The 22465-nt window shown below is 38.6% G+C and overlaps 6 protein-coding genes and 2 non-coding genes across 9 annotated transcripts; 6 read left to right on the top strand and 2 right to left on the bottom strand.

The window, feature by feature from the left end:
* Nucleotides 1-2353: 2353 nt before the first annotated feature.
* LOC140773423 (sphinganine C4-monooxygenase 1-like) lies at nucleotides 2354-3368 on the top strand. 2 transcript variants are annotated; one of them, XM_073115968.1, is made up of 2 exons: nucleotides 2354-2581; nucleotides 2673-3368. In XM_073115968.1, the coding sequence occupies exons 1-2, from the start codon at nucleotides 2354-2356 to the stop codon at nucleotides 3228-3230; spliced, it is 786 nt and encodes a 261-aa protein (XP_072972069.1). In that variant the 3' UTR covers nucleotides 3231-3368. The 2 variants fall into 2 exon arrangements, with proteins under 2 accessions (XP_072972069.1, XP_072972070.1); XM_073115969.1 differs by having other exon boundaries at nucleotides 2679-3368.
* Nucleotides 3369-4643: 1275 nt separating this feature from the next.
* Nucleotides 4644-8985, top strand: LOC140773424 (transcription factor BHLH062-like). Its single transcript, XM_073115971.1, has 5 exons — nucleotides 4644-4799; nucleotides 5033-5122; nucleotides 6040-6158; nucleotides 7199-7326; nucleotides 8280-8985. The coding sequence occupies exons 2-5, from the start codon at nucleotides 5055-5057 to the stop codon at nucleotides 8667-8669; spliced, it is 705 nt and encodes a 234-aa protein (XP_072972072.1). The 5' UTR covers nucleotides 4644-4799; nucleotides 5033-5054; the 3' UTR covers nucleotides 8670-8985.
* Nucleotides 8986-9232: 247 nt separating this feature from the next.
* On the bottom strand, nucleotides 9233-11296 carry LOC140773420 (pentatricopeptide repeat-containing protein At1g26900, mitochondrial). The gene has a single exon (XM_073115966.1). The coding sequence runs from the start codon at nucleotides 11019-11021 to the stop codon at nucleotides 9357-9359; it is 1665 nt and encodes a 554-aa protein (XP_072972067.1). The 5' UTR covers nucleotides 11022-11296; the 3' UTR covers nucleotides 9233-9356.
* A 295-nt stretch (nucleotides 11297-11591) lies between these two features.
* On the bottom strand, nucleotides 11592-13748 carry LOC140773422 (protein GAMETE CELL DEFECTIVE 1, mitochondrial). Its single transcript, XM_073115967.1, has 3 exons — nucleotides 13212-13748; nucleotides 12200-12389; nucleotides 11592-12000 (listed from the first exon to the last, which is right to left on the bottom strand). Exons 1-3 carry the CDS (start codon nucleotides 13736-13738, stop codon nucleotides 11794-11796), a joined length of 924 nt encoding a protein of 307 aa, XP_072972068.1. The 5' UTR covers nucleotides 13739-13748; the 3' UTR covers nucleotides 11592-11793.
* Nucleotides 13749-14419: 671 nt separating this feature from the next.
* On the top strand, nucleotides 14420-14514 carry LOC140775223 (small nucleolar RNA Z161/Z228). Its single transcript, XR_012106711.1, has one exon. It is a non-coding gene; the product is annotated as a small nucleolar RNA Z161/Z228 (small nucleolar RNA).
* A 154-nt stretch (nucleotides 14515-14668) lies between these two features.
* LOC140775224 (small nucleolar RNA Z162) lies at nucleotides 14669-14760 on the top strand. Its single transcript, XR_012106712.1, has one exon. It is a non-coding gene; the product is annotated as a small nucleolar RNA Z162 (small nucleolar RNA).
* A 4893-nt stretch (nucleotides 14761-19653) lies between these two features.
* On the top strand, nucleotides 19654-20202 carry LOC140774785 (transcription factor ILI7-like). Its single transcript, XM_073117904.1, has 2 exons — nucleotides 19654-19943; nucleotides 20047-20202. The coding sequence occupies exons 1-2, from the start codon at nucleotides 19815-19817 to the stop codon at nucleotides 20200-20202; spliced, it is 285 nt and encodes a 94-aa protein (XP_072974005.1). The 5' UTR covers nucleotides 19654-19814.
* Nucleotides 20203-20834: 632 nt separating this feature from the next.
* On the top strand, nucleotides 20835-22341 carry LOC140774508 (homeobox-leucine zipper protein HOX21-like). The gene is made up of 2 exons (XM_073117528.1): nucleotides 20835-21709; nucleotides 21799-22341. The coding sequence occupies exons 1-2, from the start codon at nucleotides 21380-21382 to the stop codon at nucleotides 22120-22122; spliced, it is 654 nt and encodes a 217-aa protein (XP_072973629.1). The 5' UTR covers nucleotides 20835-21379; the 3' UTR covers nucleotides 22123-22341.
* The last annotated feature ends 124 nt before the right edge of the window (nucleotides 22342-22465 follow it).

Genomic DNA, 22465 nt, shown 5'->3' on the forward strand with positions numbered 1-22465 from the left:
ATGCCGGCGGCGAAGAAGTCATCTTGGTGTCCAAGTGCTGCTCTTTTGGAGCTGGCCCATGATGCTCTGCTACAATCCTGGACACAAGCTCTGCTCTTCTTAGTCCATGGACCATTACAGTATCCATAGCTAAAATGCCAACAAAGAGCACAACTAGAAGATTTAGGAGGAGCCTGTAGGAGTTGAATGCCATGATTGGCCACTACAATGGAACACCAGAAGACAGCAATGGAGATAGATAGATAGATAGATATATAAGAGAGATAACTCTCAGAGGCTGATCACTCTGTAGATATAACAACCTGGTCAGTTTCTGGGTCTGAAAGCACAAAAGCTCAGAGCCTTAGAGAGCTTGGATTCACTTCAATGGCATATGACAGTAACTGATGCATATCTAAGGCTGTTTTAGAAGGTTCTGACAGTTATAAAGAAGAAGTTGGAACAGCACCAGTCCTTGTGAAGCCTTCTCTTTATAGGCATCAAAACTTATAAAAGTAGTAATGTGGGGAATAGGCCCAACAAACCCAAATGCTTGCTTTATTACCCCCTCTTTGTGGATCCTCTCCTCCTCCTCCCCCTACTTCAAGAAGTACTCCCTTTGAAAGCACTCATCTCCAAGCAACAAATGACACTAGTACTTGGTATTTTGTGCCTCTCTTTTGTGCTTTTGTGTTGCTATTCTTGCATCCAATTGCTCTTTTTCTTTGAATCTTCCAAACCCAAAGCTCCCATTCAAAGTTCTAAAAGAGAGCCCACATCGAGTTCCCTGTTGTTTGTTTTTGTTTTTGTTTTTCCTCCTCTTTCTCTCCTCCCTTGGGCCTTGGCCACATTTCATTAACCCCCCCCCCCCCCCCCCCTTGTCTTTATTTTTCGCAAATTTCCATGCAGACCAAGATCATGGTCCAAGGTAGAACACAGCTCAGAGTTTGTACCAATGGATGAGATGAAGGTCTATTAATTCTTTTCTAGTAAAGCAAAAGAGTAACAGTGACTGTATATATGCTTTCTAAAGTGGATTCAAACACCTGAAACATAGAAGGTGATATACTTATTTTATATTATAGGGTTAAATTTATTTTATCCAAAATTATTTTACCTCTATTATTATATACTTCAAAAAATTTCAAATCAGTCCATGTATTTACGATTAAAGTGAGATCATTAATTTTTCTATCCAAATTAATTGTGCGTGTATAAAAAATTTTAAAAATTGAACGGAGAGCTGAAGTCTATCTATTTTTAATTTTTTATAGACAAAAATATTATTATCCTCATATATTAGTATTTCTGTCTCTTCAGAAAATACTCACATGTTTTCTCCTCTTATTTTTTTAGATTGTGTTAAATATATAGTAAATTTTATTAAACTCAAATTTTTATGAAGTTTAATAATTATATTATATTTAAGAATAAAATAAATGTGGATTAACAAAAATATATTAAAAATCTATCTATTTTGCCTAATAATGGCATTTTAATCGTTAGGGGCACTCTATTGATTTTGATACAAAAAAACTAATAGTTTACTTTAGTCATAAATACAGAAACTGATTTGAGATTTTTTAAAATATGCGAAGATAAAGTAATTTGAGGTAAAATATATTTAACTTTATATTATAATTCTATCTTTATTAAGAATTTAATGACAACAGTGGAGCCCACAAGATCTCCATTTTGGTTAAAAAAAGAAGAAAGGGGAAGTAAAAAAAATAAAAATAAAAATAAAGGAAGAGGATATATCACTAAAGGGGAAGATAGGGAATTTTCATGATCTGGAGTCCTCTTTGGAAAGCTAGGGGCATTTTACTAATATTTTCTCAAAGCAAATGGATTGGATTCCTTTATTAAGTGATACTAACTCAAGCAGCTGCAATAAAGTTTACAATGTTGTAACTACTTAGCCTCTAAGTAATTAAGCACATGATGATTAAAGGAGCTAACTAAACTAGATAGATCATCATGATTAAGAACCTAATTATATTTTATGTATATTAAAAAAAAAAACCTCTTTTCTTTCAAGCAAAATTCTTTCAACCAGTGGGTCTCATCATTAGCTGCTTAATAATATCTATATCCCCACAAATTACATTAGTTGGTGCCAATTTTGTGGTCAAACTAATATTGGCGCTACTCTTCTGGCCATCAAAGTTTGAAAACAGACATAGTCAAACCTGGAGATTGATGATCTAAGCTTCAACTAATTTGTTGAGAACTATACGACGTACAGTCAACACAGTGGTCAAACATTTTTGACTCCCTCTCCCTCTCCCTCTCCCTCTTCTCATCAACCTCTATATATAGAGACGATAGATTCGTAGTATAATTCTCCAACTCGTGGATGGTAGTAGCGTGGATGATGAAGACGATGATCTCGGATGAGTTGTTGGGTGCCATCGTTCCTATCATCGTTTACTGGGTGTACTCGGGGATGTACGAGATACTGGGCAACTATTTAGAAAAGTATCGGTTGCACACGAAATCCGAGGAGGATTCCAAGAACACGGTCTCCAAGTCAACTGTGGTGAAAGGAGTTGTTCTTCAACAGGCGTTTCAATTCTTGATCGCATTCATTTTACTCACGGTATATATATATCTTCTTCTCCTCTACTAGATGTACTACGTACGTATTTATTAGTTGAGAATTTGAAAGTGAGTAGTTAAACGGTGATTAGAAGCAGGTGTTGAGCGATTGCGGTGGGAAGAGAAAGGCACAGCCGAGCCTCGTGGTGATGAGCTTCCAGTTCTTGATCGCCATGGGGGTTCTGGATACGGAGCAATACTTCATGCACAGATACATGCACACCAACAAGATGTTATACAAGTACGTGCACTCGAAGCACCACCGGCTTGTCGTCCCCTACGCGTTCGGAGCTCTCTACAACCATCCCTTGGAGGGCCTCCTCCTCGACACGTTCGGCGGCGCTCTCGCCTTCCTCGTCTCCGGCATGACGCCGCGCACCGCCGTCTTCTTCTTCTCCTTCGCCACCATCAAGACGGTGGACGACCACTGCGGACTCTGGATGCCGTCGATTAACGTTCTCCATGCCGTCTTTGGGAACAACAGTGCGTACCATGACATCCACCATCAGTTCTACGGGAGCAAGTTTAACTTCTCGCAGCCCTTCTTCGTGACGTGGGATAGGATTCTCGGCACGTATATGCCCTACTCCATCCACAAGCGACGTGAGGGTGGATTCGAAGCACGACCCCTCAAACATCATGCCAAATAAACGATCTCACACACACACACACACACATATATATATAGAGAGAGAGAGAGAGAGTTATCTTTTGTATTAGAATAATCTTCATGTTAAACATGTTTAAGTTTATGTTAGGCAAATAATGATTAATTTTCTTAGATAAGAGAATATGTCATATAGCTAACTAAAGAGATAGTTTTGATAGTCTATCAATAAAAGAACATATTATAAGTCAGAATATATATATTTATGAGAACAAGAGTATGGGAACTCAAAACTCTCCTATAATTAAGGGTTCCTTCTGGAAGGTTATGTTGTTAATTTGGGTAGGTGTGGACGTGTCTTTATTTTACACCCCCAAGGTTGGTGCCATTTAATGCTAACTAATTCTCTGTCCTTTTGCTATTACTTCCATGATCTATGCTCTAATAGTATTATAATGCTAAATAGCTGTGCTTTTGTTCCTATCATCGTGGCCAATTCCTAACTCTGCATTAATTAATTAATTAATTACTTGCGAGTAAAATATGAAGAGTTGAGGCGGCGCCCACCGATTCTAACGGGTTGAGCTTAGATCGGATCTAGATCCAACGAGTCTAAGTGGATTTTTATTAGGGGTGTCAAAATAAATGAGCAGCTCGAGTTAGCTAACTTAATAATTTTATGAGCTCAAAAAGAATTGGCTTGCTTGGGTTTGACTTAAAAAATTCTATACTAATATTAAATATATATATATATCTTAAAAAAGTATAGTTTTAGGCTTGAGCTAAGATTGATTTGGTTGGGCTCAAAATTTGTTTGAAAATAAGTTTGATTTAAATTTAGGCTTAGGCTCAATCTGACTCGACTTGAGTTCAGCTAAATTAATTTCGAGCATGCAATCCAATAAGTGATAACAACTCATATTTTGATTGTTTTCCAGCTAAACAACGTGATGAATTTATAACCGAACTTCTATTTTTTCCCTATCGTTATTTTCATACTTTATATATTGATTGAATTAATAAAATACCCATCCATTTTAAGACATCAAAATCAACAAATTTTGCGTAAATTTAGCCACCTTATCCTATCTCATGGAAGAGTAATTTAGGTAATTCAAAAATTACCTTTAATATTCTAACAGAATATTGGGTTCCAAAATCATCTAAGGCAAAGCATTAATCATAAAAATATAGAGTTAATTAAAAGTTTCTCAGAGAAATTTTTATGAATTTATGTATTTAAAAAAAAAAGAAAAAGAGAGAGAGAGAGAGAGAGAGAGAGAGAGAGAAAAGAAGTCGTGTATAAGTACACGTGGCAGCACGCGCCAGGTGGAGGGGCGCAGGAACGCAGGAGGGTGGTGGCCACGCGCGGGTGCGTGGTGCCTTCGCTAATCGCTACCGTCCTCAGCTCTCACTTCTCGCCATTATCTTTTTCTTTTATTTCTATTTATGTTTTAAGTTTCTCTTCTCCAAAACAAATATAAAAGAACAAAACAAAGGAGACCACCAAAGACGAGGAAGACGAAGACGCTGCCGCAGCCGCAGTAGAACAACTCAAACCCTAATTCCTCTTTACCTGTTCGTTGTGGTTTTCCGACGAATCTCCTCCAAGGTACCTCCCGCTTTGATCCGTTCGTCGGTGATGATTTGATGGCAAATATATATATATTTTTTTTTCAATTTTCGCGCGTCTGTTTGGTTTTCTGCAGTCAACGAGATTGTAAATTTGGGGTTTCTGAACGCAACGGAAAGTTTCGAATTTGATGTAGTTTTATCGGAATAGGTTGGGATTTGTGGTTAATTTTGTAATATGGGATCTAAAAGAAAGGGGCTTGATTGATGCAGGGGAGGGAGGGAGACTCTGAGCATGGTCTCGGATCAGACATCTTCGATGGCTAATGGGGGAAATCTTGTCGCGGAGAAGCCACTGGACGGGTTGGTTATTGCTTTGAACTTTTACCCGTTAAATTTGTTATCTTTGTCTTACTAGTGATGGGTTTGTGATCTTCCTTTGTCATTCCTGTTAACTTTTTGATGACTTGCAATTTATTCTGCATTAATAGCAACTCACTTTCTTTTTTTTTTTTTTGGTCTTGAATCATGGTAAAGCCTTTCCCCTTGTTAATCATCATTCTTAATCGGTTATGTATAGGTATTATCTAGAAACACTAGATCCGCTGGCAATTTAGTAAAGAGTTAATAAATGAAGGAATAATTAGTCACGTAAATTGTGATAGAGAACTTATGCTATTGGATGTTGCATATTAACTTGGTGGTAGTAGCATAGCTGGTTGCAAAAGCACAAATAAGTCTTACCATATTTGTTAGTCTTAACCGGGTCACATGTTCTTTCTTCGACATTGCGAGCTATATATGACTGACCTAGCATCAAGATCTTGTGCTACATTCTGGTTTATGGCAACATTTGGGATTATCTTTTCCTGGTGCACTGTTTTCCTGTCAGGGTTGTGAATAAAATCGGTCCATATTTTGTTATGTTGCTTCATATAACAATTTCTGGCGTAATTTTTAGTATTAAACTTCTCTTTCTTCCAAGGAGCACTATTTGGTGGGATAATTTGGATAAATATTTTTTTCCTACCTTAGTTCATGAATATATCTGAACTGATATGTCTATGGAGACTCACTTTCCTTAGCACAGCTTCATCTATGAAGGATTTCAGATCTATCTAGCGTGCCTTTTCATATACTTCTAGATATGTTACATTGTTTCATTGTTTTGCTGGTTGTTTAATTTCTGGACCTTCTTGTATTACTCGTCTTCTTCTTACCTGTCATGCTGCTGCTGCTGTTGTTCATGTCATTTTGGTCCTGATCTTTTCCTTGTGCAGTTCTCTCACTAGCAAAAAGTGCCAGGGGAAAGTTCCAAAGAAAGTTCATAAAGCTGAGAGAGAGAAACTTAAGCGTGACCAGTTAAATGATCTCTTCACTCAGTTGGGCAATATGTTGGGTATGCGTAATGCTTTCATCACTACTTTAGAGTTTAGACTTCAGTAATTCTGGTGCATGTATGGCCATTGGCCTGCTCTTAGTAAATTAAAGCCAATTGTTTATATTAGGAAAACATCTTTAGTTGTGTTGCAAGTGTCTGAAAGCATCTTCTAGTATCATACTTACAAATTTGTCCTGTTTATGTTGAAAGTGACAAGCCTGCAACATATAAACTTTGACTCTGAGGAGTTTGTCCTTCTGTACCATTTCATTTTCCACATAAGAAATTGGATAACGCATTAGGTGATCTCTTCTTCTTTTTTAAATTTTTTTATTTGGACACTTGTCCAACCTATTAGCAGATCAGTTTCCACATGTATTCTGGTGTTGGGTAGGTCCCAAACACTTGGGACACATCAAACTCTTCAATCTAATTGTTTATGATTATGTACAAATGGATTCTTTGGACGATGAATCTAACACCGTCCTCGATACAAGTAAAGTTTGAAATCGGATAAAAAATTAGAAAACTTTCAACTGTCAATGGTTGATTTACTTCAATTAACCAGTGCAGAGTCTATGGAGCAAATTTAAATCCTTATGGGAATGTGAAGATAGCATATAAGCATATATGGCAGGAATTTTGCATCACCTGTGTGGATGCATGTTATCCATTGACCAGAAAGCTCGCAGAAGCAGCTGTCTTTTATGCCAAAATGAAAAACAAGAAACATCTTCTTGAAAATGGCCATTTTTTATGCAAGCAGATTGACATGCTAGTGGGCATCACCAACATGTGTTGGCCGTGCTTAACTGTGTAGTTCTAATGAGTCATATGCCAATTCATGTCAACATACTGTAGTATGTCATGTGGTGTGTATCAACAAGTCTCAGCACATGGCACTTGATGCTCCAATTTCCAAGAGCCCCACCCCCAGTGTGATGCCCACAAGAGCGTTGCGATAACTATATTCTTAACTTGAGCTTTCTGTGCTTTTGTCCTTCAAAACATAACTGTTGTGTATTTTGTCTTGATGAGCGAAAACTGTCTACATGCAGAACCAGATCGACAGAATAGCGGGAAGGCATTCATTTTGGCTGATACTACTCGAATACTACGAGATCTTATTACTCAAGTAGAATCTCTCAGAAAGGAAAATGCTGCTTTGCTAACTGAATCTCATTATGTGAGTTTCTTCACATCTAGATATATTTGCATCCTTGATTACAATCATAGTATGCTCGAAACAGCTTCTCTGAGGAAAACTGTGATCACAAGTACTGTAATAATTGGGCTACTATAATGTTAGCAAAAAAGGTCCTATACTTTATAGGAAATATAGATGTAGCTAACTCTCTATACCAATATGAAAATCTTTAGTCTGCTAAGAGTGGAATTTTAATGAACTTGATATCATTCTTTGTAGATGTCGTACTGCTTTACTCAAACATGGCTGAATCATGTTGTCTGCACATTCTTTACAACTTCTTCATGTAGAAGACGCATTTTCACATTCTATATTGATAGATCAGAGGAGTTACTTATTGCATGCATGAAATTTCATGGTTGCATCATAAGCTCAACACATGTATTCAAGTCTGGAAAAGCCATCAGAATGTTTCGTACCATGTAAGAGGGGGAAAAATGGAGCTCAAGTTTGTTCTTCATATATTCTTTTGTCTTGTGTCAGTGGGATTATCATGGCTGGGTGCAATGAAGAAGTACCACGACATAAAGAAGATTCATTAGGACTAGTAGGCTGAATGATGAAGAGTAAGCTGTTGTTATGTTCCATCGCAAAATTGTCTACTATAACCTGAGTCTAAGCATAGAATGTACATGATAATCTATGATCCAGCATGTGACATCATTTGTAGTTAAAAGCTAATTCTTTCCAACTCAACAAGAGTGTTCAAAGTGACATATGTGATTCCATTGTACATCTTTTATACACCAGATCATCCACCATTTTGTTAGGCTGGAATGTTAAAATTCCTGCCAAAACAGTCTTTTTAGTATTCTTCTTTTGGAGCAGTCCATTTGCTTACATCACTAAAACAAATAAATATATTCCATTGGCCTAGTATTTCTAGTTTACAATTTAGTTTTTCTATGCCCTTATTTCTGTGTCATGAATAGGTCACTGCAGAGAAGAATGATATGAGACATGAGAATACTGTGCTCCAAGCTGAAATATCAGAACTTCAAAATGAGCTTAGGGCGAGAATGGGCTATGACCCTGTTTGGAGTCACAACCCCAATGTAAGCACTCTCAGTTTGCATCATCCAAGCACAGTACTTCCATTGCAACAGCAGCAGCAGCCTCCTGTCACTGCCCCGCCACGAGAGCTCCAGCTCTTTCCAGAGGCCGCGACGACAGCAGATGACGAACCTTCCGCTCCCGTGAGAAGACCACATGCTAGATACCCAACATCATCAGACTCTTGGCCAGGTCAACTCCTCCCAAGAACTGGACAAGAAGAACAGTGTAGCAGCGGAATCACAGGTAGCAGCAGGGAAGAAGATTAGATAGAGCGAGCTTGAAACCAGATGTTCCTCTAACCCTGAGAGGTTGTAAATGAGCATATTATGTATATTAGCTGGTTGTCCGCTGACACCGTGAGAGCGTCTCAGAGAATCACCAAAACACCGGGGTAAATGGCGACGATGGTGACTGTTTGACACTGGTCGGCAAAAGTTGGCATGTATGAATAGAAATTGCCCTTTTGAGTTGTTAATTTTGATAATCACTAAGCTTACTCTTCACTTTGTTTATGATGTTCCTGTTCGCCATCATCATTTAAGTTTAATAAAATTGTGATGCACCAAGAAAAGAGCTTGAGCAGCAGGTCTTAGCCATAACTCTCTCTAAGCTTACCATGGGTCATTGTTATGGACTTGAGAGAGCGAGCCTTTTTATGCAATATATTGAGGCAATTACACTGAATTTGTTCACTAGTAGTACAGCAGTGCACAGTTTCTAGCATCAGCAATAAAGTCCTCGAGGTGGTTCTGCATCTTATAATTTTCTTGTGATTCATAAATTGATCAGACTTTTACCTCTCATTGGTAAATAGGAATGCTCTGCTGGAACAAAAAGAATATTATTTATTCTTTCGTATGATACAGGACATTATTTACAATATTGTGCATGAATATGTATCCTTCTTCAAAATTCTAGCAAGAATTAATCAAAATAAATAATAAATAAAAATTCTAACAAGCTATCACAATAGAGCTACACCCAGCTTCCTTCTTCCCTGTCACCTTCTCTTCTTCCAACTCCCTCATCTGTGCGATATCAGCCCACCTTCCTTCCAGTGCATAGGTGTTCGACAAAAGGATAGAATCAGTCGGATGCTCGTCACCCAGTGCAACAAGATGAGACCTCACCAATTCTCCTAAAATGGCATTCCCATGGACTCTGCAGGCTGCCAGCAGAGCTCGCCATGCCATGGCATCACCTCCTACTGCTATGTTCTTCATAAGCTCATATGCTTCTTTTAACATTCCTGCTCTTCCAAGGAGATCGATCAAGCACCCATAGTGTTCAACCTTTGGATGCAAACCATACTGTCGAACCATTCGATCGAAACACTCCTTCCCTTCCGTTACCAGTCCTCCATGGCTGCAAGCACTGAGAACTGCAAGGAAAGTGACTTCATTTGGAATTAATCCCTCCTGTTCCATCTCGTAAAAGAGTTGGAGAGCGGCTTCCGCCTGTCCGTGAACTCCATATCCCATGATCATAGCTGTCCAGGCCTTCACATCTCTATCCGGCATCTGATCGAACACTTCAATGGCTTCATCAAGGCATCCATTCTTTGAATACATATTGAGGAGTGCAGTCCCGAGAAATATATCTAGCTTTAAGGACTTCTCTCTTATGTAGCCATGGATTCGGCGACCGATAAGAAGAGCTCCAGAAGAAGCACAGGCTGAAAGCAATCCTGCAAATGTCGATGAATTAGGCTCCACGCCTTCAAGTCTCATCTCTTCAACCAAAGCTAGCGATTCTTCGATTAAGCCCTCCTTTGCATACCCATCTACCATGGAATTATACAAGACCAAATCCCTCCTCCGCATTACGCCAAACAGTTTCCTCGCATCAACCAAGCATCTGGACTTCATATACATGGTTACAATGGCAGTCGCCACATTCAAATCTGAGCAAAAACCAGCCTTGATGCAGTACCCATGTAAGGACTCCGCATCACCAGAAGCTACGAGAGCGCTCACTAATGAAGCAGCATTGATCTCCAAACCACAAGAACGCATCTCCTTAAATAAATTCACCACTTTATCCATCTCAGACACCCGAAGATACCCACTGACTAATGTCCCCCAGGAGACAGCATCTCTTAAGTGCGGCATTTCATCAAACAGCTTATGGCCATCACAAATTCTACCGCAGATGCAATAAAGATGTATCAAAGTGTTCCTCAAATCGATGTACACCTCAAACCCAGATTTTAAAATCGATCCATGAATCTGCCGACCAACTTGAACAGCCAAATTAAGCGCAGAGACCTTAAGAATGGAGATAAACGAGAACTGATCTACGTATACCTCCTCCTTCTTGGTCCTGAGCGAGTTAAAAAGGTCGATAGCTTCTTGTAGCGTAGCTCTTGGGTCGCCCTGGAAGACGGAGAAAGCTCTTAACATGGTATTGTACTGGAAAAGATTTGGGTTTTGGATGGCGTAGAAGATGGAACGGGCGTAGTGGAAGTCGAGCAGGGCGGCGGCGGCGAGAAGTTTGCTTGCCGGAAACGGGAGGTGGTCGAGACCGGATTTGATCATTTGGGCGTGGAGTTGGTGAAGATGAGAGGATTTAGTGCAGGATTTGAGGAGCTTGGAGAGGAGAATTGGAATTGTTGGCATGGGAGGTTTGCTTACCTCTCTGGGTTTCACAACAGAGCTCCTTTATAGGATGATTCAAATTGGAAATTTTGCAGATTAGACCTTGCCTTGTCAAGGGCTTATCTGCAAAACTGTGAGGCCTCTGTTGTCTGTACCTTGTGAGTTGTGAATGAATGAGTCTTAAGGCTCCAAAGAAAACTACTCAAAAGAAAAGAGTCCAACAAATTATTTCATCAAATTGGAGGGGTTTGCAATATGGCTTAGTATATCAACAAAAGAAAAGAAAAGTATTTATGAAGGTCTACATATTAGTCGAACAGTATACAGTTCAGTAGAAAAGAGAGGATACAGATTATGAATTAGAATCCAGACCAAGAGAAGATCTACACATCATCTAATCAGAACAGCCCTCTACTCTCCAAGAATTCTGACACAGTTCATCCGCTGAATGCTTACAGAGTAGAGGAATGATATGGATTCTAGAGAATCACAAGACTCTAAGTATAATGTCATTCATGGCCTAGGGAAGAACATACAAAGTACCACATGATAAATGATTCTGACCTACAATTATGTGAAAAACAGGTACTTCATTTGTTCATTCAAATTGTCAAGTTATAATACATATCAGTGAAGATGATATTTGATACAATGCTATATCCACTTTATAGTTGATGATAGCATCCTTGAGGAACATCCCTTGCCTATTAAATATAGAGATAATGACGGAAAAACTGACACGAAAGAGTGCTAGGGCCACAGCAGTTGCCATTAGCAGCGAGGCGAGGCACCACTATCTTCCTCTGAAGGAGGTTATGTTGGGTCCGATAGCTGGCTTCTCTTCCCTGTAAGGTTGGGTAGCTGGATCTGTAAGACTTGGAAGTCTTTGCACACTCCCCTTCCCTTTTCTGGCATTGGGACCTATTTCCTCTATCATATACTTCCAACCATCTATAGGCCTCCTTCGACTAAATATGTGAGTTTTGATGAAGCTAGCAATCTGCAACCAAAAGTTGGATTTTGATATGGTATAAACACATGGTGACATGAAATGATGTTTTAGTGATGCAAATCCATAACAAATCTATAGGAATTTTAGATAGAAGATGGGGCACTTGTCTAGCAAGTATGGAAAGGATAAATTCATTAGAATAATGGAAGATTATTTGTCTTCCATATGAAACCAAAATATTTCGCACCTGGTATTTACTGAAAGCGATTCGCCGTTCAAACTCTTGGAGGAGGATATCCTCCTCCCTCTGTGAAATTTCCCATATGTTACCATCTTGACCCTTGGTAGTTGTCTCCCACCCATCAGGCTTAGATTTAAACTCAGTGGTGCTTGGAATCTTAGAATCACTCAGTTCAGTGTTGCCAGAGTCAAATATCCTGCATTTGAGTGACAATTTGAAGTTCAGCCATGTAAATATATAGACTTGATAATCAGCAGGAATAAGATGCCGGGATGTCTACAAAATCTGCAGCTTGGAAGTTTTGTTGCAAGTTACTAGTAGGTTCTATGGAGCACATTTCTTCTCATTTACCATTTAAACTTCATATACTTTTTTCGTAGTCTCAATAAATCATACTAAGTTTCAAAGATCACCCACTTTCCAGAGGAAATAATCAGCATAAGTACATATAACATTTAGTGGATCCTCTCACATGTCCATGTAGACATAACTTGCTTAATTATCTTAGGATCTAACTTCGGCAACACTGGCACGATATGCAAAATCAAATAAACTGCTTGTATTTGATGTGACCATCAAACAATTATCACTGATGCAATGTACAAAATCCCTGAAATCAATCTGTACACCAAAATAATCTCTCTATAAATTACTGTTCGAATGGATTATCACGCATTAAGAGGCTAAACTACACAAGAAATAAGAGTCATAAGACAAACAAAGCTAAGTGGCAAACAACTAGCTGAGAAGAGACTGCACTTTGCCATGTTATTCAGCATAATTATAACAAGCTCTTTCAAGCTCCTACAAAGAGTTAAAAATTTGTCTCTACTTTTTTCAAAACTTGAACCCCTCAAGTATCAGAGAATTATAGGATGTAATTACTAGACAAAAGATGAGTGAAATCATTAATTTTCTCATATAAAAATTCAAACTTTCCTGCATCCAAACAACTCGAGAAAAAAGTCGCCAAAAAATTACGTCAAAAGCAAGATTTTCGCCTAAAAGATGAACTTACTCCGAGCACGAATCGAGCAGCCGATCGATATCATCACCGCCGCCTCCTGGGCCCCCAAGCTTCGTCTCCTCCATCTTCTCGATCTCCTTCATCCAAAGCCCCCCGTGAATCCTCTGCTTCCTAATCCTGTAATCATCTGCAACCTTCTTCCCTTTCCCCACCTCCTCCCGCTTCTGCATCTTCTTCGCGTCTCGCCTCTCGTTCCACCGCTCGTCCATCTCAGCTACGAAGGCCTTCGTGTCGGCGTCGATATCGGCGGCAAAGTTGGTGCCGCCGCCGGGTTCAGCAGCGGATGGGAAAATGACGTCGGATTCCCACGGTGCACGGTCCTTGGCGGCAACGTCATCGGGAAGCCATGCTGTTTCCCATGCATCATTCCACTCGTGGTCACCGGTGGTAGAAGAGGAGGAGGGAGGTCGAGTGGATAAAGGTTTTCGGAATAGTAGTGGTAATTCTCGAAATAGTATGGTGTTATTCGACGGGAGAGAGGAATATGGGGTGGATAGGAGGCGTTTGAAAGAGTGCATATTGCTTGTTCGAAGAAATGTCTCTAAGAATGAGATTGTGATAAGTATACAACCCGACGCAGTGGACAAGTAAATGGGTTGGTGATTAATATCTCAACCCGCTAACCTGTTAACCCGCCTACCCGCTACTGGAGGTTTAGGGTTTTCTCGCATTCTATAAATTCTTCTCCTCGTTCATCTCCTCCATCTCCTTCTCCCTCGGACGCCGACTCGCGAGAGCGGCGTGCTGGAGGCCAGATTCGATGGGTTGGCTCGCGTTAAGCTTCTAACGCACTCCCAATCCTACTCTTCTCCTACCTCTCTTCTCGTCGGTACCAAAATTTCCACGTTTTTTGCGAAACTCTAGCTCAATCTTGGCCTTGCTTTCATTATGCCGGATTCTTATCTGGCAGAGCCGCATTTGGTGCGGTATAGTTGTTAATCTTGTGATGATGCTTGAAAAATTGTTCCTTTAAGATGTATTTGCTTACAGGGTGATGGATAAGAAAGGGATTTGCTTTGCTGTTCCAAGCTTCGTCTGTCCATTTTGGCCGTCAAAATGAGAACTTTATGTCTAATATGGTTCAAAATATCCTTCTTACTGATGGATTATTTGAAACCTTTGTTTGTGAATAAGAAAAACTGGTAATGCTTAAACAACATCAGGGTCCGCTTTATAATCTAAAGTTCCCGTTTTACGATGGCCCATATGATGAGAATCAGAAGTAAAACTCACGACGGTCATCTGAGGCACTTATAACGTGTTTACACTGATGATTCTTCTTTCTCTGATGGACCTTAATATCCTATTCTTTTATTCCGAAGTATAAGAATATAAGATGTCTTAAATTTCATTTTGGTTAGTATTTTGCAACTTAATGCTTTCCGATGGTTAAACAGTTTGTACTAGTTTATGTCATATATTTAATGAGAAATTTTCTTTGTAATTCTTTTGGCACAATGAGGAGTCAAATTTTCCGATGAATCACAGAGGTCAGAAGACCAGTGAATGCACATCTAGTCCTTTTCATTCTGAGTGCCTGATCGTACGGACATATCTCTTTCTTGTATTGTAATTTCTTTTTGTATTTGATTCGTTCTTTTTGTGGATTGGTAACTTTGTTGCCCCTTGTTGGTAATGGAGAATGGTTACTAAAGTTCTTTGATGGTCAAATCCGAAAGTTGTTCAGAAAATCTGGTATGCCATCTATTATTAGCTGCGATTTTGATTCAAATTTGATAGTCTGGTTGTTTAGGAGTGAATATGAGATATTTACACTGGTGCATGTTTAGTTGCGGAATGTACTTGTTAACAAAACCAAAAACTAGCCCTCACTGATATCATCTTTTGCTAGATTATGCATTTGCAAAGGGTACGACGTCTTGAGTTTTGGGAGAACTATCCAACCATGTATATTTGTCACATTCGGATAAAACTTTGATCATGTAATATTGTTCCTGAGGGTTTATATGATTGAATAGCTTTTTCTTAATTTACAAAACATGCCTTTTGAAAGAACTTGATGAATCTTTAACTTCTTGACATTCATTTAGTAGTTACAATGTTGAAATAAAAATGACATATGTAGCTAATTTATGGTCAGACAGTTACCTCTTTTTCGTCCAAAATATATTGTTGTACTGCACATTGTTATGTGGATTATGTTTTATAACCTTATACTATTGAGTATATCTGTGTCGGGTGGCAGACAGCATACTGGTGATCATTTCTGGCATTTATGTACTCTGTCTAGTGTTATTCTGTGAGAACACTCCTTGCATATTAAACTGAAGATTAATTTTTGATCAATCTTTAACTTCTTGACATTCATTTAGCAGCTACAATGTTGAAATAAAAATGACATATGTAGCTAATTTATGGTCAGAACAGTTACCTCTTTTTCATCAAAAATATATTGTTGTACTGCAACATTGTTATGTGGATTATGTTTTATAACCTTATCCTACTGAGTATATCTTTGCGATGAGTGGCAGATAGCATACTGCTGATCATTTCTGATATTTATGCACTCTGTCTAGTGTTATTCTGAGAGAACACTCCATGCATATTAAACTGAAGATTAATTTTGATAATTCTCCAGATCCAGGAGAATTTTTTCTCCAAATCCTTTTCTTTTGTGTAAGGCAAATTCATGCATAGCTTCTTTTTTCTGCCATATCAATTATGTTGACTCTCCAAATGTACAAGCTTTTGTGATGTTTGCCAGTCTTATCCAGAACTCAAACATGCTTTCTATACTCTAGTTTTCATCGAAGCTGCTCGAGGGCATGGTTTCAGAGGGAGTTCCAAAGGAGTAACATGTTTTGCAGATCCATATTTTGCTGTCTGCAGTTATTTGATCTATAATATGTACATATATATATATATATATATATATATATATATATATATATATATATATATTATTGGTGCTAGGATGTCATGAAGTGGGTTTGTTGGAGTTCATGAGAATGGTTATCATTGTAATAAAATACAGGTATTATTGAGAAATATCATCTATCACAGCCATTTATACATATTGTTTGTAGATTTGTTCATTCTTTAGTGTATATTATGAATCATTGTAATAGGTATTTTGTTTCTCTGCTGGATCCTTAGCTCAAGTTAATTTCCTTTCTAGTATTTTTGAATGCTTATATTTGTTTTCTCTTTAGGAAATTTACATGATCCACTGAAATGGGGTTAAAAAATCTGAGAATAATTTCACTTAGATATATGTATCTCCTAAACAAAAACAAAAAAAGTGGTTCAGAAGTTTATGTGGTAAAAAATAATTAGAGTGGAAGATCTAAGTGAAATTATTCTTAAAAAATTGTGTGCTTATATCTCATTGGATAGATGAATTAGATCACTAGCTGCATGTGGTCTGCTTTAATGCTCTTGTTCCCTGGTTTGCTGCCATGCATGGTTAGTTGTTGTCCTTCATGCTTTCCAGCCATTTGATCTGGCAATCCAATGGTGATCTACATGCCCTAGTTGGTACTCCCTCATCAAATTGACAACCTCTTCCAGTATGTAAAATTAGTTACTTGTCTGTGGTCCAACACAAGACCTAACCAATTTTTTGCCTTGCTCTTCCTCTGATTCACACCGAACTTTTTTTAGTGGCAGTTTAGACTGCCACTTGTTTATTCTTCAACCAAATAAAAGAATTTCGTTAAGGCTCTAAAAGATGGTTGTAATTTGATCTCTAAGAAAGAGGAGAGAAAGAGAAGAAAGAGTTAGTATCAAGTACATAGAAATAATTTGACGTTAATTATTTGCAGAGTAGGAAAGGCAGAGATGGATCTATCTCATTCTTCTTTTCATGAAACTTAAATCGGTGGAAGTTACAATACAAAGAAAGTAGCTTCTTTTCTTGTTACTTGGGTCACTCTTTTGACAGACTTATACTTTGTTGCTTTATGATTACTTTCGGATTCCAGTGCAACAGCAGCAGGTATATAATACCAAGAAGATAATTAGGAGAAGAATAAGATCTTAATTGCATAAAGAGACCCTCCATAATTGGTTGGTTGTCATGGGAAAAAGAACAACTCAAGCCAGGCTAGAGAAACGTACGAGGATACCCCCAAAAGGCATCAAACACTTTCAAGTACTCATATAGCCTAGCAAAGCTATTAACCATCATTCATGGCCAAAGAGAAACAACAAACGTACAAGCAACTACTACAAACTCCTCCTTCCAAACTCTTCTTCTTCTTCTTCTTCTTCTTTAGAACCTCAGAATGTTCCTAATAATCTCCGCCTGAGGGCTATCGTCCTCCATCGTGGCCATCAGATGCGAAAGCCGACCGCTGAGATCGTCTACTTCTCGGTGCAGGCTCTTGATATAGCTGCATGTCTCCTTCAGCAGCTTCGACGACGATGCCTAGTTATACACATCAACCAAAAATACTAGTAGCTATAAGAATTTATCCTTTTGATGCATCATCCTACACACACACACACACACATACATGCATACATACCCTATTTGTACTTCTCCGGCGAGACTCCGGGAGGAGGGAGTGGAGCTTGGAGATGAGCTCACTGATCTCCTCCTCTGTGATCCTTCTCTGGCTTGACATCTTTGGGAGCTAAGTAGGAGCAATGCAAAGATAATGGAGGTATGAAAGAAATTTCTTTTCTTTTTTTTTTTAATACAAAAAAAGAGATGAGATGAGATGAGAGAGACTGAAAGCTATTGGTTTTAAACCTAACTATAGCAATATAACAAGAGTAGCAAGTTAGTTAGAAGACATATATATGAAGAGAACTTCTCATCTTGCTTTGGAGTGGCCCCAAGTTCTTCACATGGCCCATGGGCTCATGGAGGCATATGTATTTATGTATGTTTGTATGTATGTATGTATGTATGTACCCAAATCAACATGCCAAATTGCATGCATGCCAACTCTCTTGTTTTGGGCCTCAACATACTCTAGTGGCCATTTCTTTTAACCTTTTTTTTTTATTGGTGTACCCAAAAGATGCTCCATGTCTACTTCTATAACTCTCTGTGGTTTAGGGCTCCTCCCCTGTCCTTATGATTGTCTCCTAGTTTGTAAGGTTGGTCTCTTTCACAATGCCTCCTCCATTGCAATCAAATGAGATTAGCTTTTTTCGACCTTCCCGGATAATGTACCTTATATTAAGGTTATTTTTCCCATCTATCTCACTGGAGTTATGATATAGTTCGATTAACATTTACTATCTTCTCATGTATTATATTCTCGCCTATTTTTCAAATTCAATTTGCATTAAAATGGGGTTTAATTGCAAAAGGGATTTTGCCGTACCCTCATGTGTTCTTAATAATGGAAAAGAGATTCCATTTCCATAGAAGAGAGAGAGAGAGGTGGAGGAGGCCTCTTCTAGATTGGTCACGAGATGCCCATGTGACCAAGGGAGACAAAAGAGTACCTTTGCCTGTCTAATTATCTCATGATTGCTTATAATTATCTCATAATTGAGGTAATGACACCTTAATTACTTTACCCTAAATTTCTAAGTAATACCCTCTTTCCAATTTGTGGTAATAAAGAGTATTATTTATTCCTTAATTCAATCAAATTATCTACATCTTCTAAGCAGAATTTTTACCATATATTGTAAGAGTAGTAATTTATCCAGTAATTATAAACATAGGGCTAAAAGAGGGATTAGTGGGCCATTAATGGGGGGCCATTATGGGTGACTCCAATCGTGGTTGGTCTCCATCAGACGTGAGATGTCTGCATGGGCTGCTCCCTCGTAGAACTATCGACACGTGGTGTTGTCTCTCTCCGCGGAGTACTCTCTCGCTAAGCTTCTCTTTCTAATTAGTGTAACCAACTTAATTTGGAGTTAATTAGGGTGGTAATAACTAATAACCACTTAACTTAATTAGCGTTATGGGCTTCGGACTTATATTAGCCCAAATAAAGCTTCCTACTTAATTGTTCACTGGAAAAAATAAATATCTGACATATATATATAATATTCGACTGCTACATGAGGTTCCCATGCCTATAATTGCAACTTGGGCTCCAATATGATATTTTCTACTTAAAAAAATAAAAAGATAATATTATATATATTAATAGTTGAAACTAAGACTTACTTATTATTTGGGTTAATTAGCAAATTACGTGAATTTTTATTTTTATTACTTGGTTGAAAAAGTGTAAATTATCATAATAATCTTACTGTTTGAGTAAATATGAATATTATATCCATATTTTATATTTAAAGGGAGATACTTTGTAATTCCATTTTCTTTTAATGCAGCGTAACATGTCCTGCATGATTTCTCCTGCCAAAAATCAATTCGCCACCACTTGCATGATCTCTAGCTATCTCTCTCTCTCTCTCTCAATCCTCTTACTTTTTTAAATGTAACACTTGCCTATATACTAATCTCTCTCATGCACACATCTCAATCTTATTTAATTACATCCATTATGTGTGTGTGTGTATATATATATATATATATATATATATCATCCCGTTGTCTAGATATCTTCTTCCATCTCCTCACCTCACTGTCACTTATCCCTGGAACTCTCCACCAACATAACTCCCACTACGACATTCGATCATATCGGCATTGAAATGCCAAGCAGGAGATCTCAATCGAGTTTGCCGTCGAGTTCTTCGAGGATCACCCAGGAACAGATCGCTGATCTTTTATCCAAACTACAACAACTGCTCCCAGAATCTCGCGTTGGAAGCAACGAGAGAGTGAGTGATGAGTTGCTGTATAAGTTTCCTTTTCTCTAATTAAAACTTCACTATCTTAGTGTGTTAACTAAAATGAAACGATAATAATAATAATCTTCTCCAGGTTTCTTCTGCTACGGTGTTGCAGGAGACCTGCAACTACATTAAGAGCTTGCATCGAGATATCGACGACTTGAGTGCGAGGCTGGGAGAATTGCTGGCGGCGGCCGGCGGCGTAAGTAGCGAAGAAGCTGCGATGATTCGAAGCTTGCTAATGTGACATGAATATGGCTTCAAGTTTTTATTCATTGGACTTGTATATATAAATATAGCTTAATGAGAAGTAATTAATCAATGGCTATTAATTTTGCTCTGATTTAATTAAAATACTTCCAATCAAAGACGGCCAAGTAATCGGCATCAGGAAACTCCTACTCCCGGCTTGATGTGATGCCCGTCATATCAGAAGTCGGCACTGTGTTTGTTAACTTCTGCCGACTTTGAACTTTTCTCTCGAATCCTTCCCGACAACCAACAAACCACCAGTGGCCTCGCCCAACGGTTGCACGACAGGCAATGGAGAATCTATATCTCCAATAAAAGAGAGATATGGGGACAAAAGGAAGGTCATCTCTATGGTGTTATTATCTATATCCTCCTAATAGTATCCATGAGTTATGTGTGTGTGTGTGTGTGTGTGTGAATATATAGCATGTGAGATATATGACCACAGGAAGGAAGCTTGGGCTCTAAGTAACAAAACTTTTTAGATGCTCTCCAGTTAGACAAAATTGGAGGAAAGCTAAATCTTTTGAAGCATTCTCTTCTTGGAATTGTTATGTCGTTTGATACCCCCCAAAAAATATATATATATATATAGCAAAAGAAATCTCAAAGATGGAGGTCTTTCTGATCATCTTCATATATGCCATTCTTTGTTTATTTGCTTCCTAGATCGAGTCCAAAAATCCAACATTGTTGGGTCTTAATTATTATTGTTCTTCTACTGGTGAAAAAGAGAGATGTACCATCCTTTGCATTGATGGGAAATAGCACCACCCCCTACACTACTTCTATAGCTTCACTAAGCTCAAATTATAACCCTTAAATTGTACTCGTGTTATATTTCCAGGATGTTAGAAAACAAATGGTTGGGGCTTAGCTCACTGTAGCTGTGAAGTAAATCCCCATCTATCTTTTTACTATGAAGGGAATCTCGTAGTTATTTCCTTTTTACTTTTGCTCTTCTGTTTGACATGATTGGTCTCGTCCCAGTCTGTAGCATGAAGTAAAGAGAGTAAATAGAAGTGAAACAGAGAGAGGTAGCACAAACTTTTACTCACTACATATACTATGCTTTCTCTTCATTTCCTATGATATGGAGATGATAATAAGCGCCAGGATTAATCTGCGAGACTTTAGACCTACCATCTTCAGGTGCTGCAGTGAAGAGATCCATGTCCTTCTCAGGGATTAAGACCTGCGAGGAATTCTCCGATGACTTCTCGCGGGCAGGGGAGAAGAAGAGGCGGCTTAGCAAGGAGCAGGTGAGGGCTTTGGAGAAGAACTTTGAGGTGGAGAAGAAACTGGACCCTGAGAGGAAATTGCAACTGGCCGCAGCACTTGGGCTGCAGCCGAGGCAGGTGGCCATTTGGTTCCAGAACAGGAGGGCCAAGTGGAAGACCAAGCAGTTGGAGAAAGACTACGATGTGCTCAAGAGAAAGTTTGAAGAAATCAAGTCAGAGAACGGTTCCTTCAAGTCCCAGAACAAGAAACTCCAAGCTGAGGCATACACTTACTTTGAATTAATTCTTACCACTTGTACATTATAAATTATGTACTCCATGTTTAATCGTTAATACATTTCATCGTGTAGATTTTGGCACTCAAAGGGCAGCAAGAACTGATCAACCTCAACAAAGACAGCACTGGAGCTTCTCTCAGCAACAGAAGTGAGAACAGTTCAGAGATCAACTTGGATAACTCCACAACACCGGCGTCCGACCGGAGCTCGGCGGATCCTCGCCACTGCATAACTTTCGGCCCTTCGACTTGGTCGTCGGACGTAGAACATCTCCTTCAAAGCTCCTCGAGATCAGAGATCCATGGCAGCTCAGAGGGAAGCTTAAGCTTCAGCCGTTTGTTATGTAGCATGGAAGAGCAACCACCAGTATGGCCATGGTTGATCGGATCTCCGTAGTTTTCATTAATTCATACAAATCATAAGCATAAGATGATATTACTATTAGTTATTATCTAGAATAGATCTTGTAGTAAGGTGTAATTGCCTTGAACTCAATAGAATGAGGTCTTCTATGTCACAATATGATATACATTATGTGGGAAAAAAAAAAAACCTTCGACCATCCTCAATCTTCTATGATTTAATTAAGAAATTAATGGTCAAATAGAAAACGACGTGTAAATAAAATAAACAAATAATATAGGGTGTACAGTGAAAAGATCCCTTCGTCCCCATTGTTCCTATCAAAGGATCGAACACGTGTAAGAAACTGTACCTTCCAAATTCTTTTGGTGCAAAC

The sequence above is a fragment of the Typha angustifolia genome, chromosome 13 (genome assembly GCF_048772165.1).
Source record: "Typha angustifolia cultivar Huaian chromosome 13, ASM4877216v1, whole genome shotgun sequence".
Classification (NCBI taxonomy): domain Eukaryota; kingdom Viridiplantae; phylum Streptophyta; class Magnoliopsida; order Poales; family Typhaceae; genus Typha; species Typha angustifolia.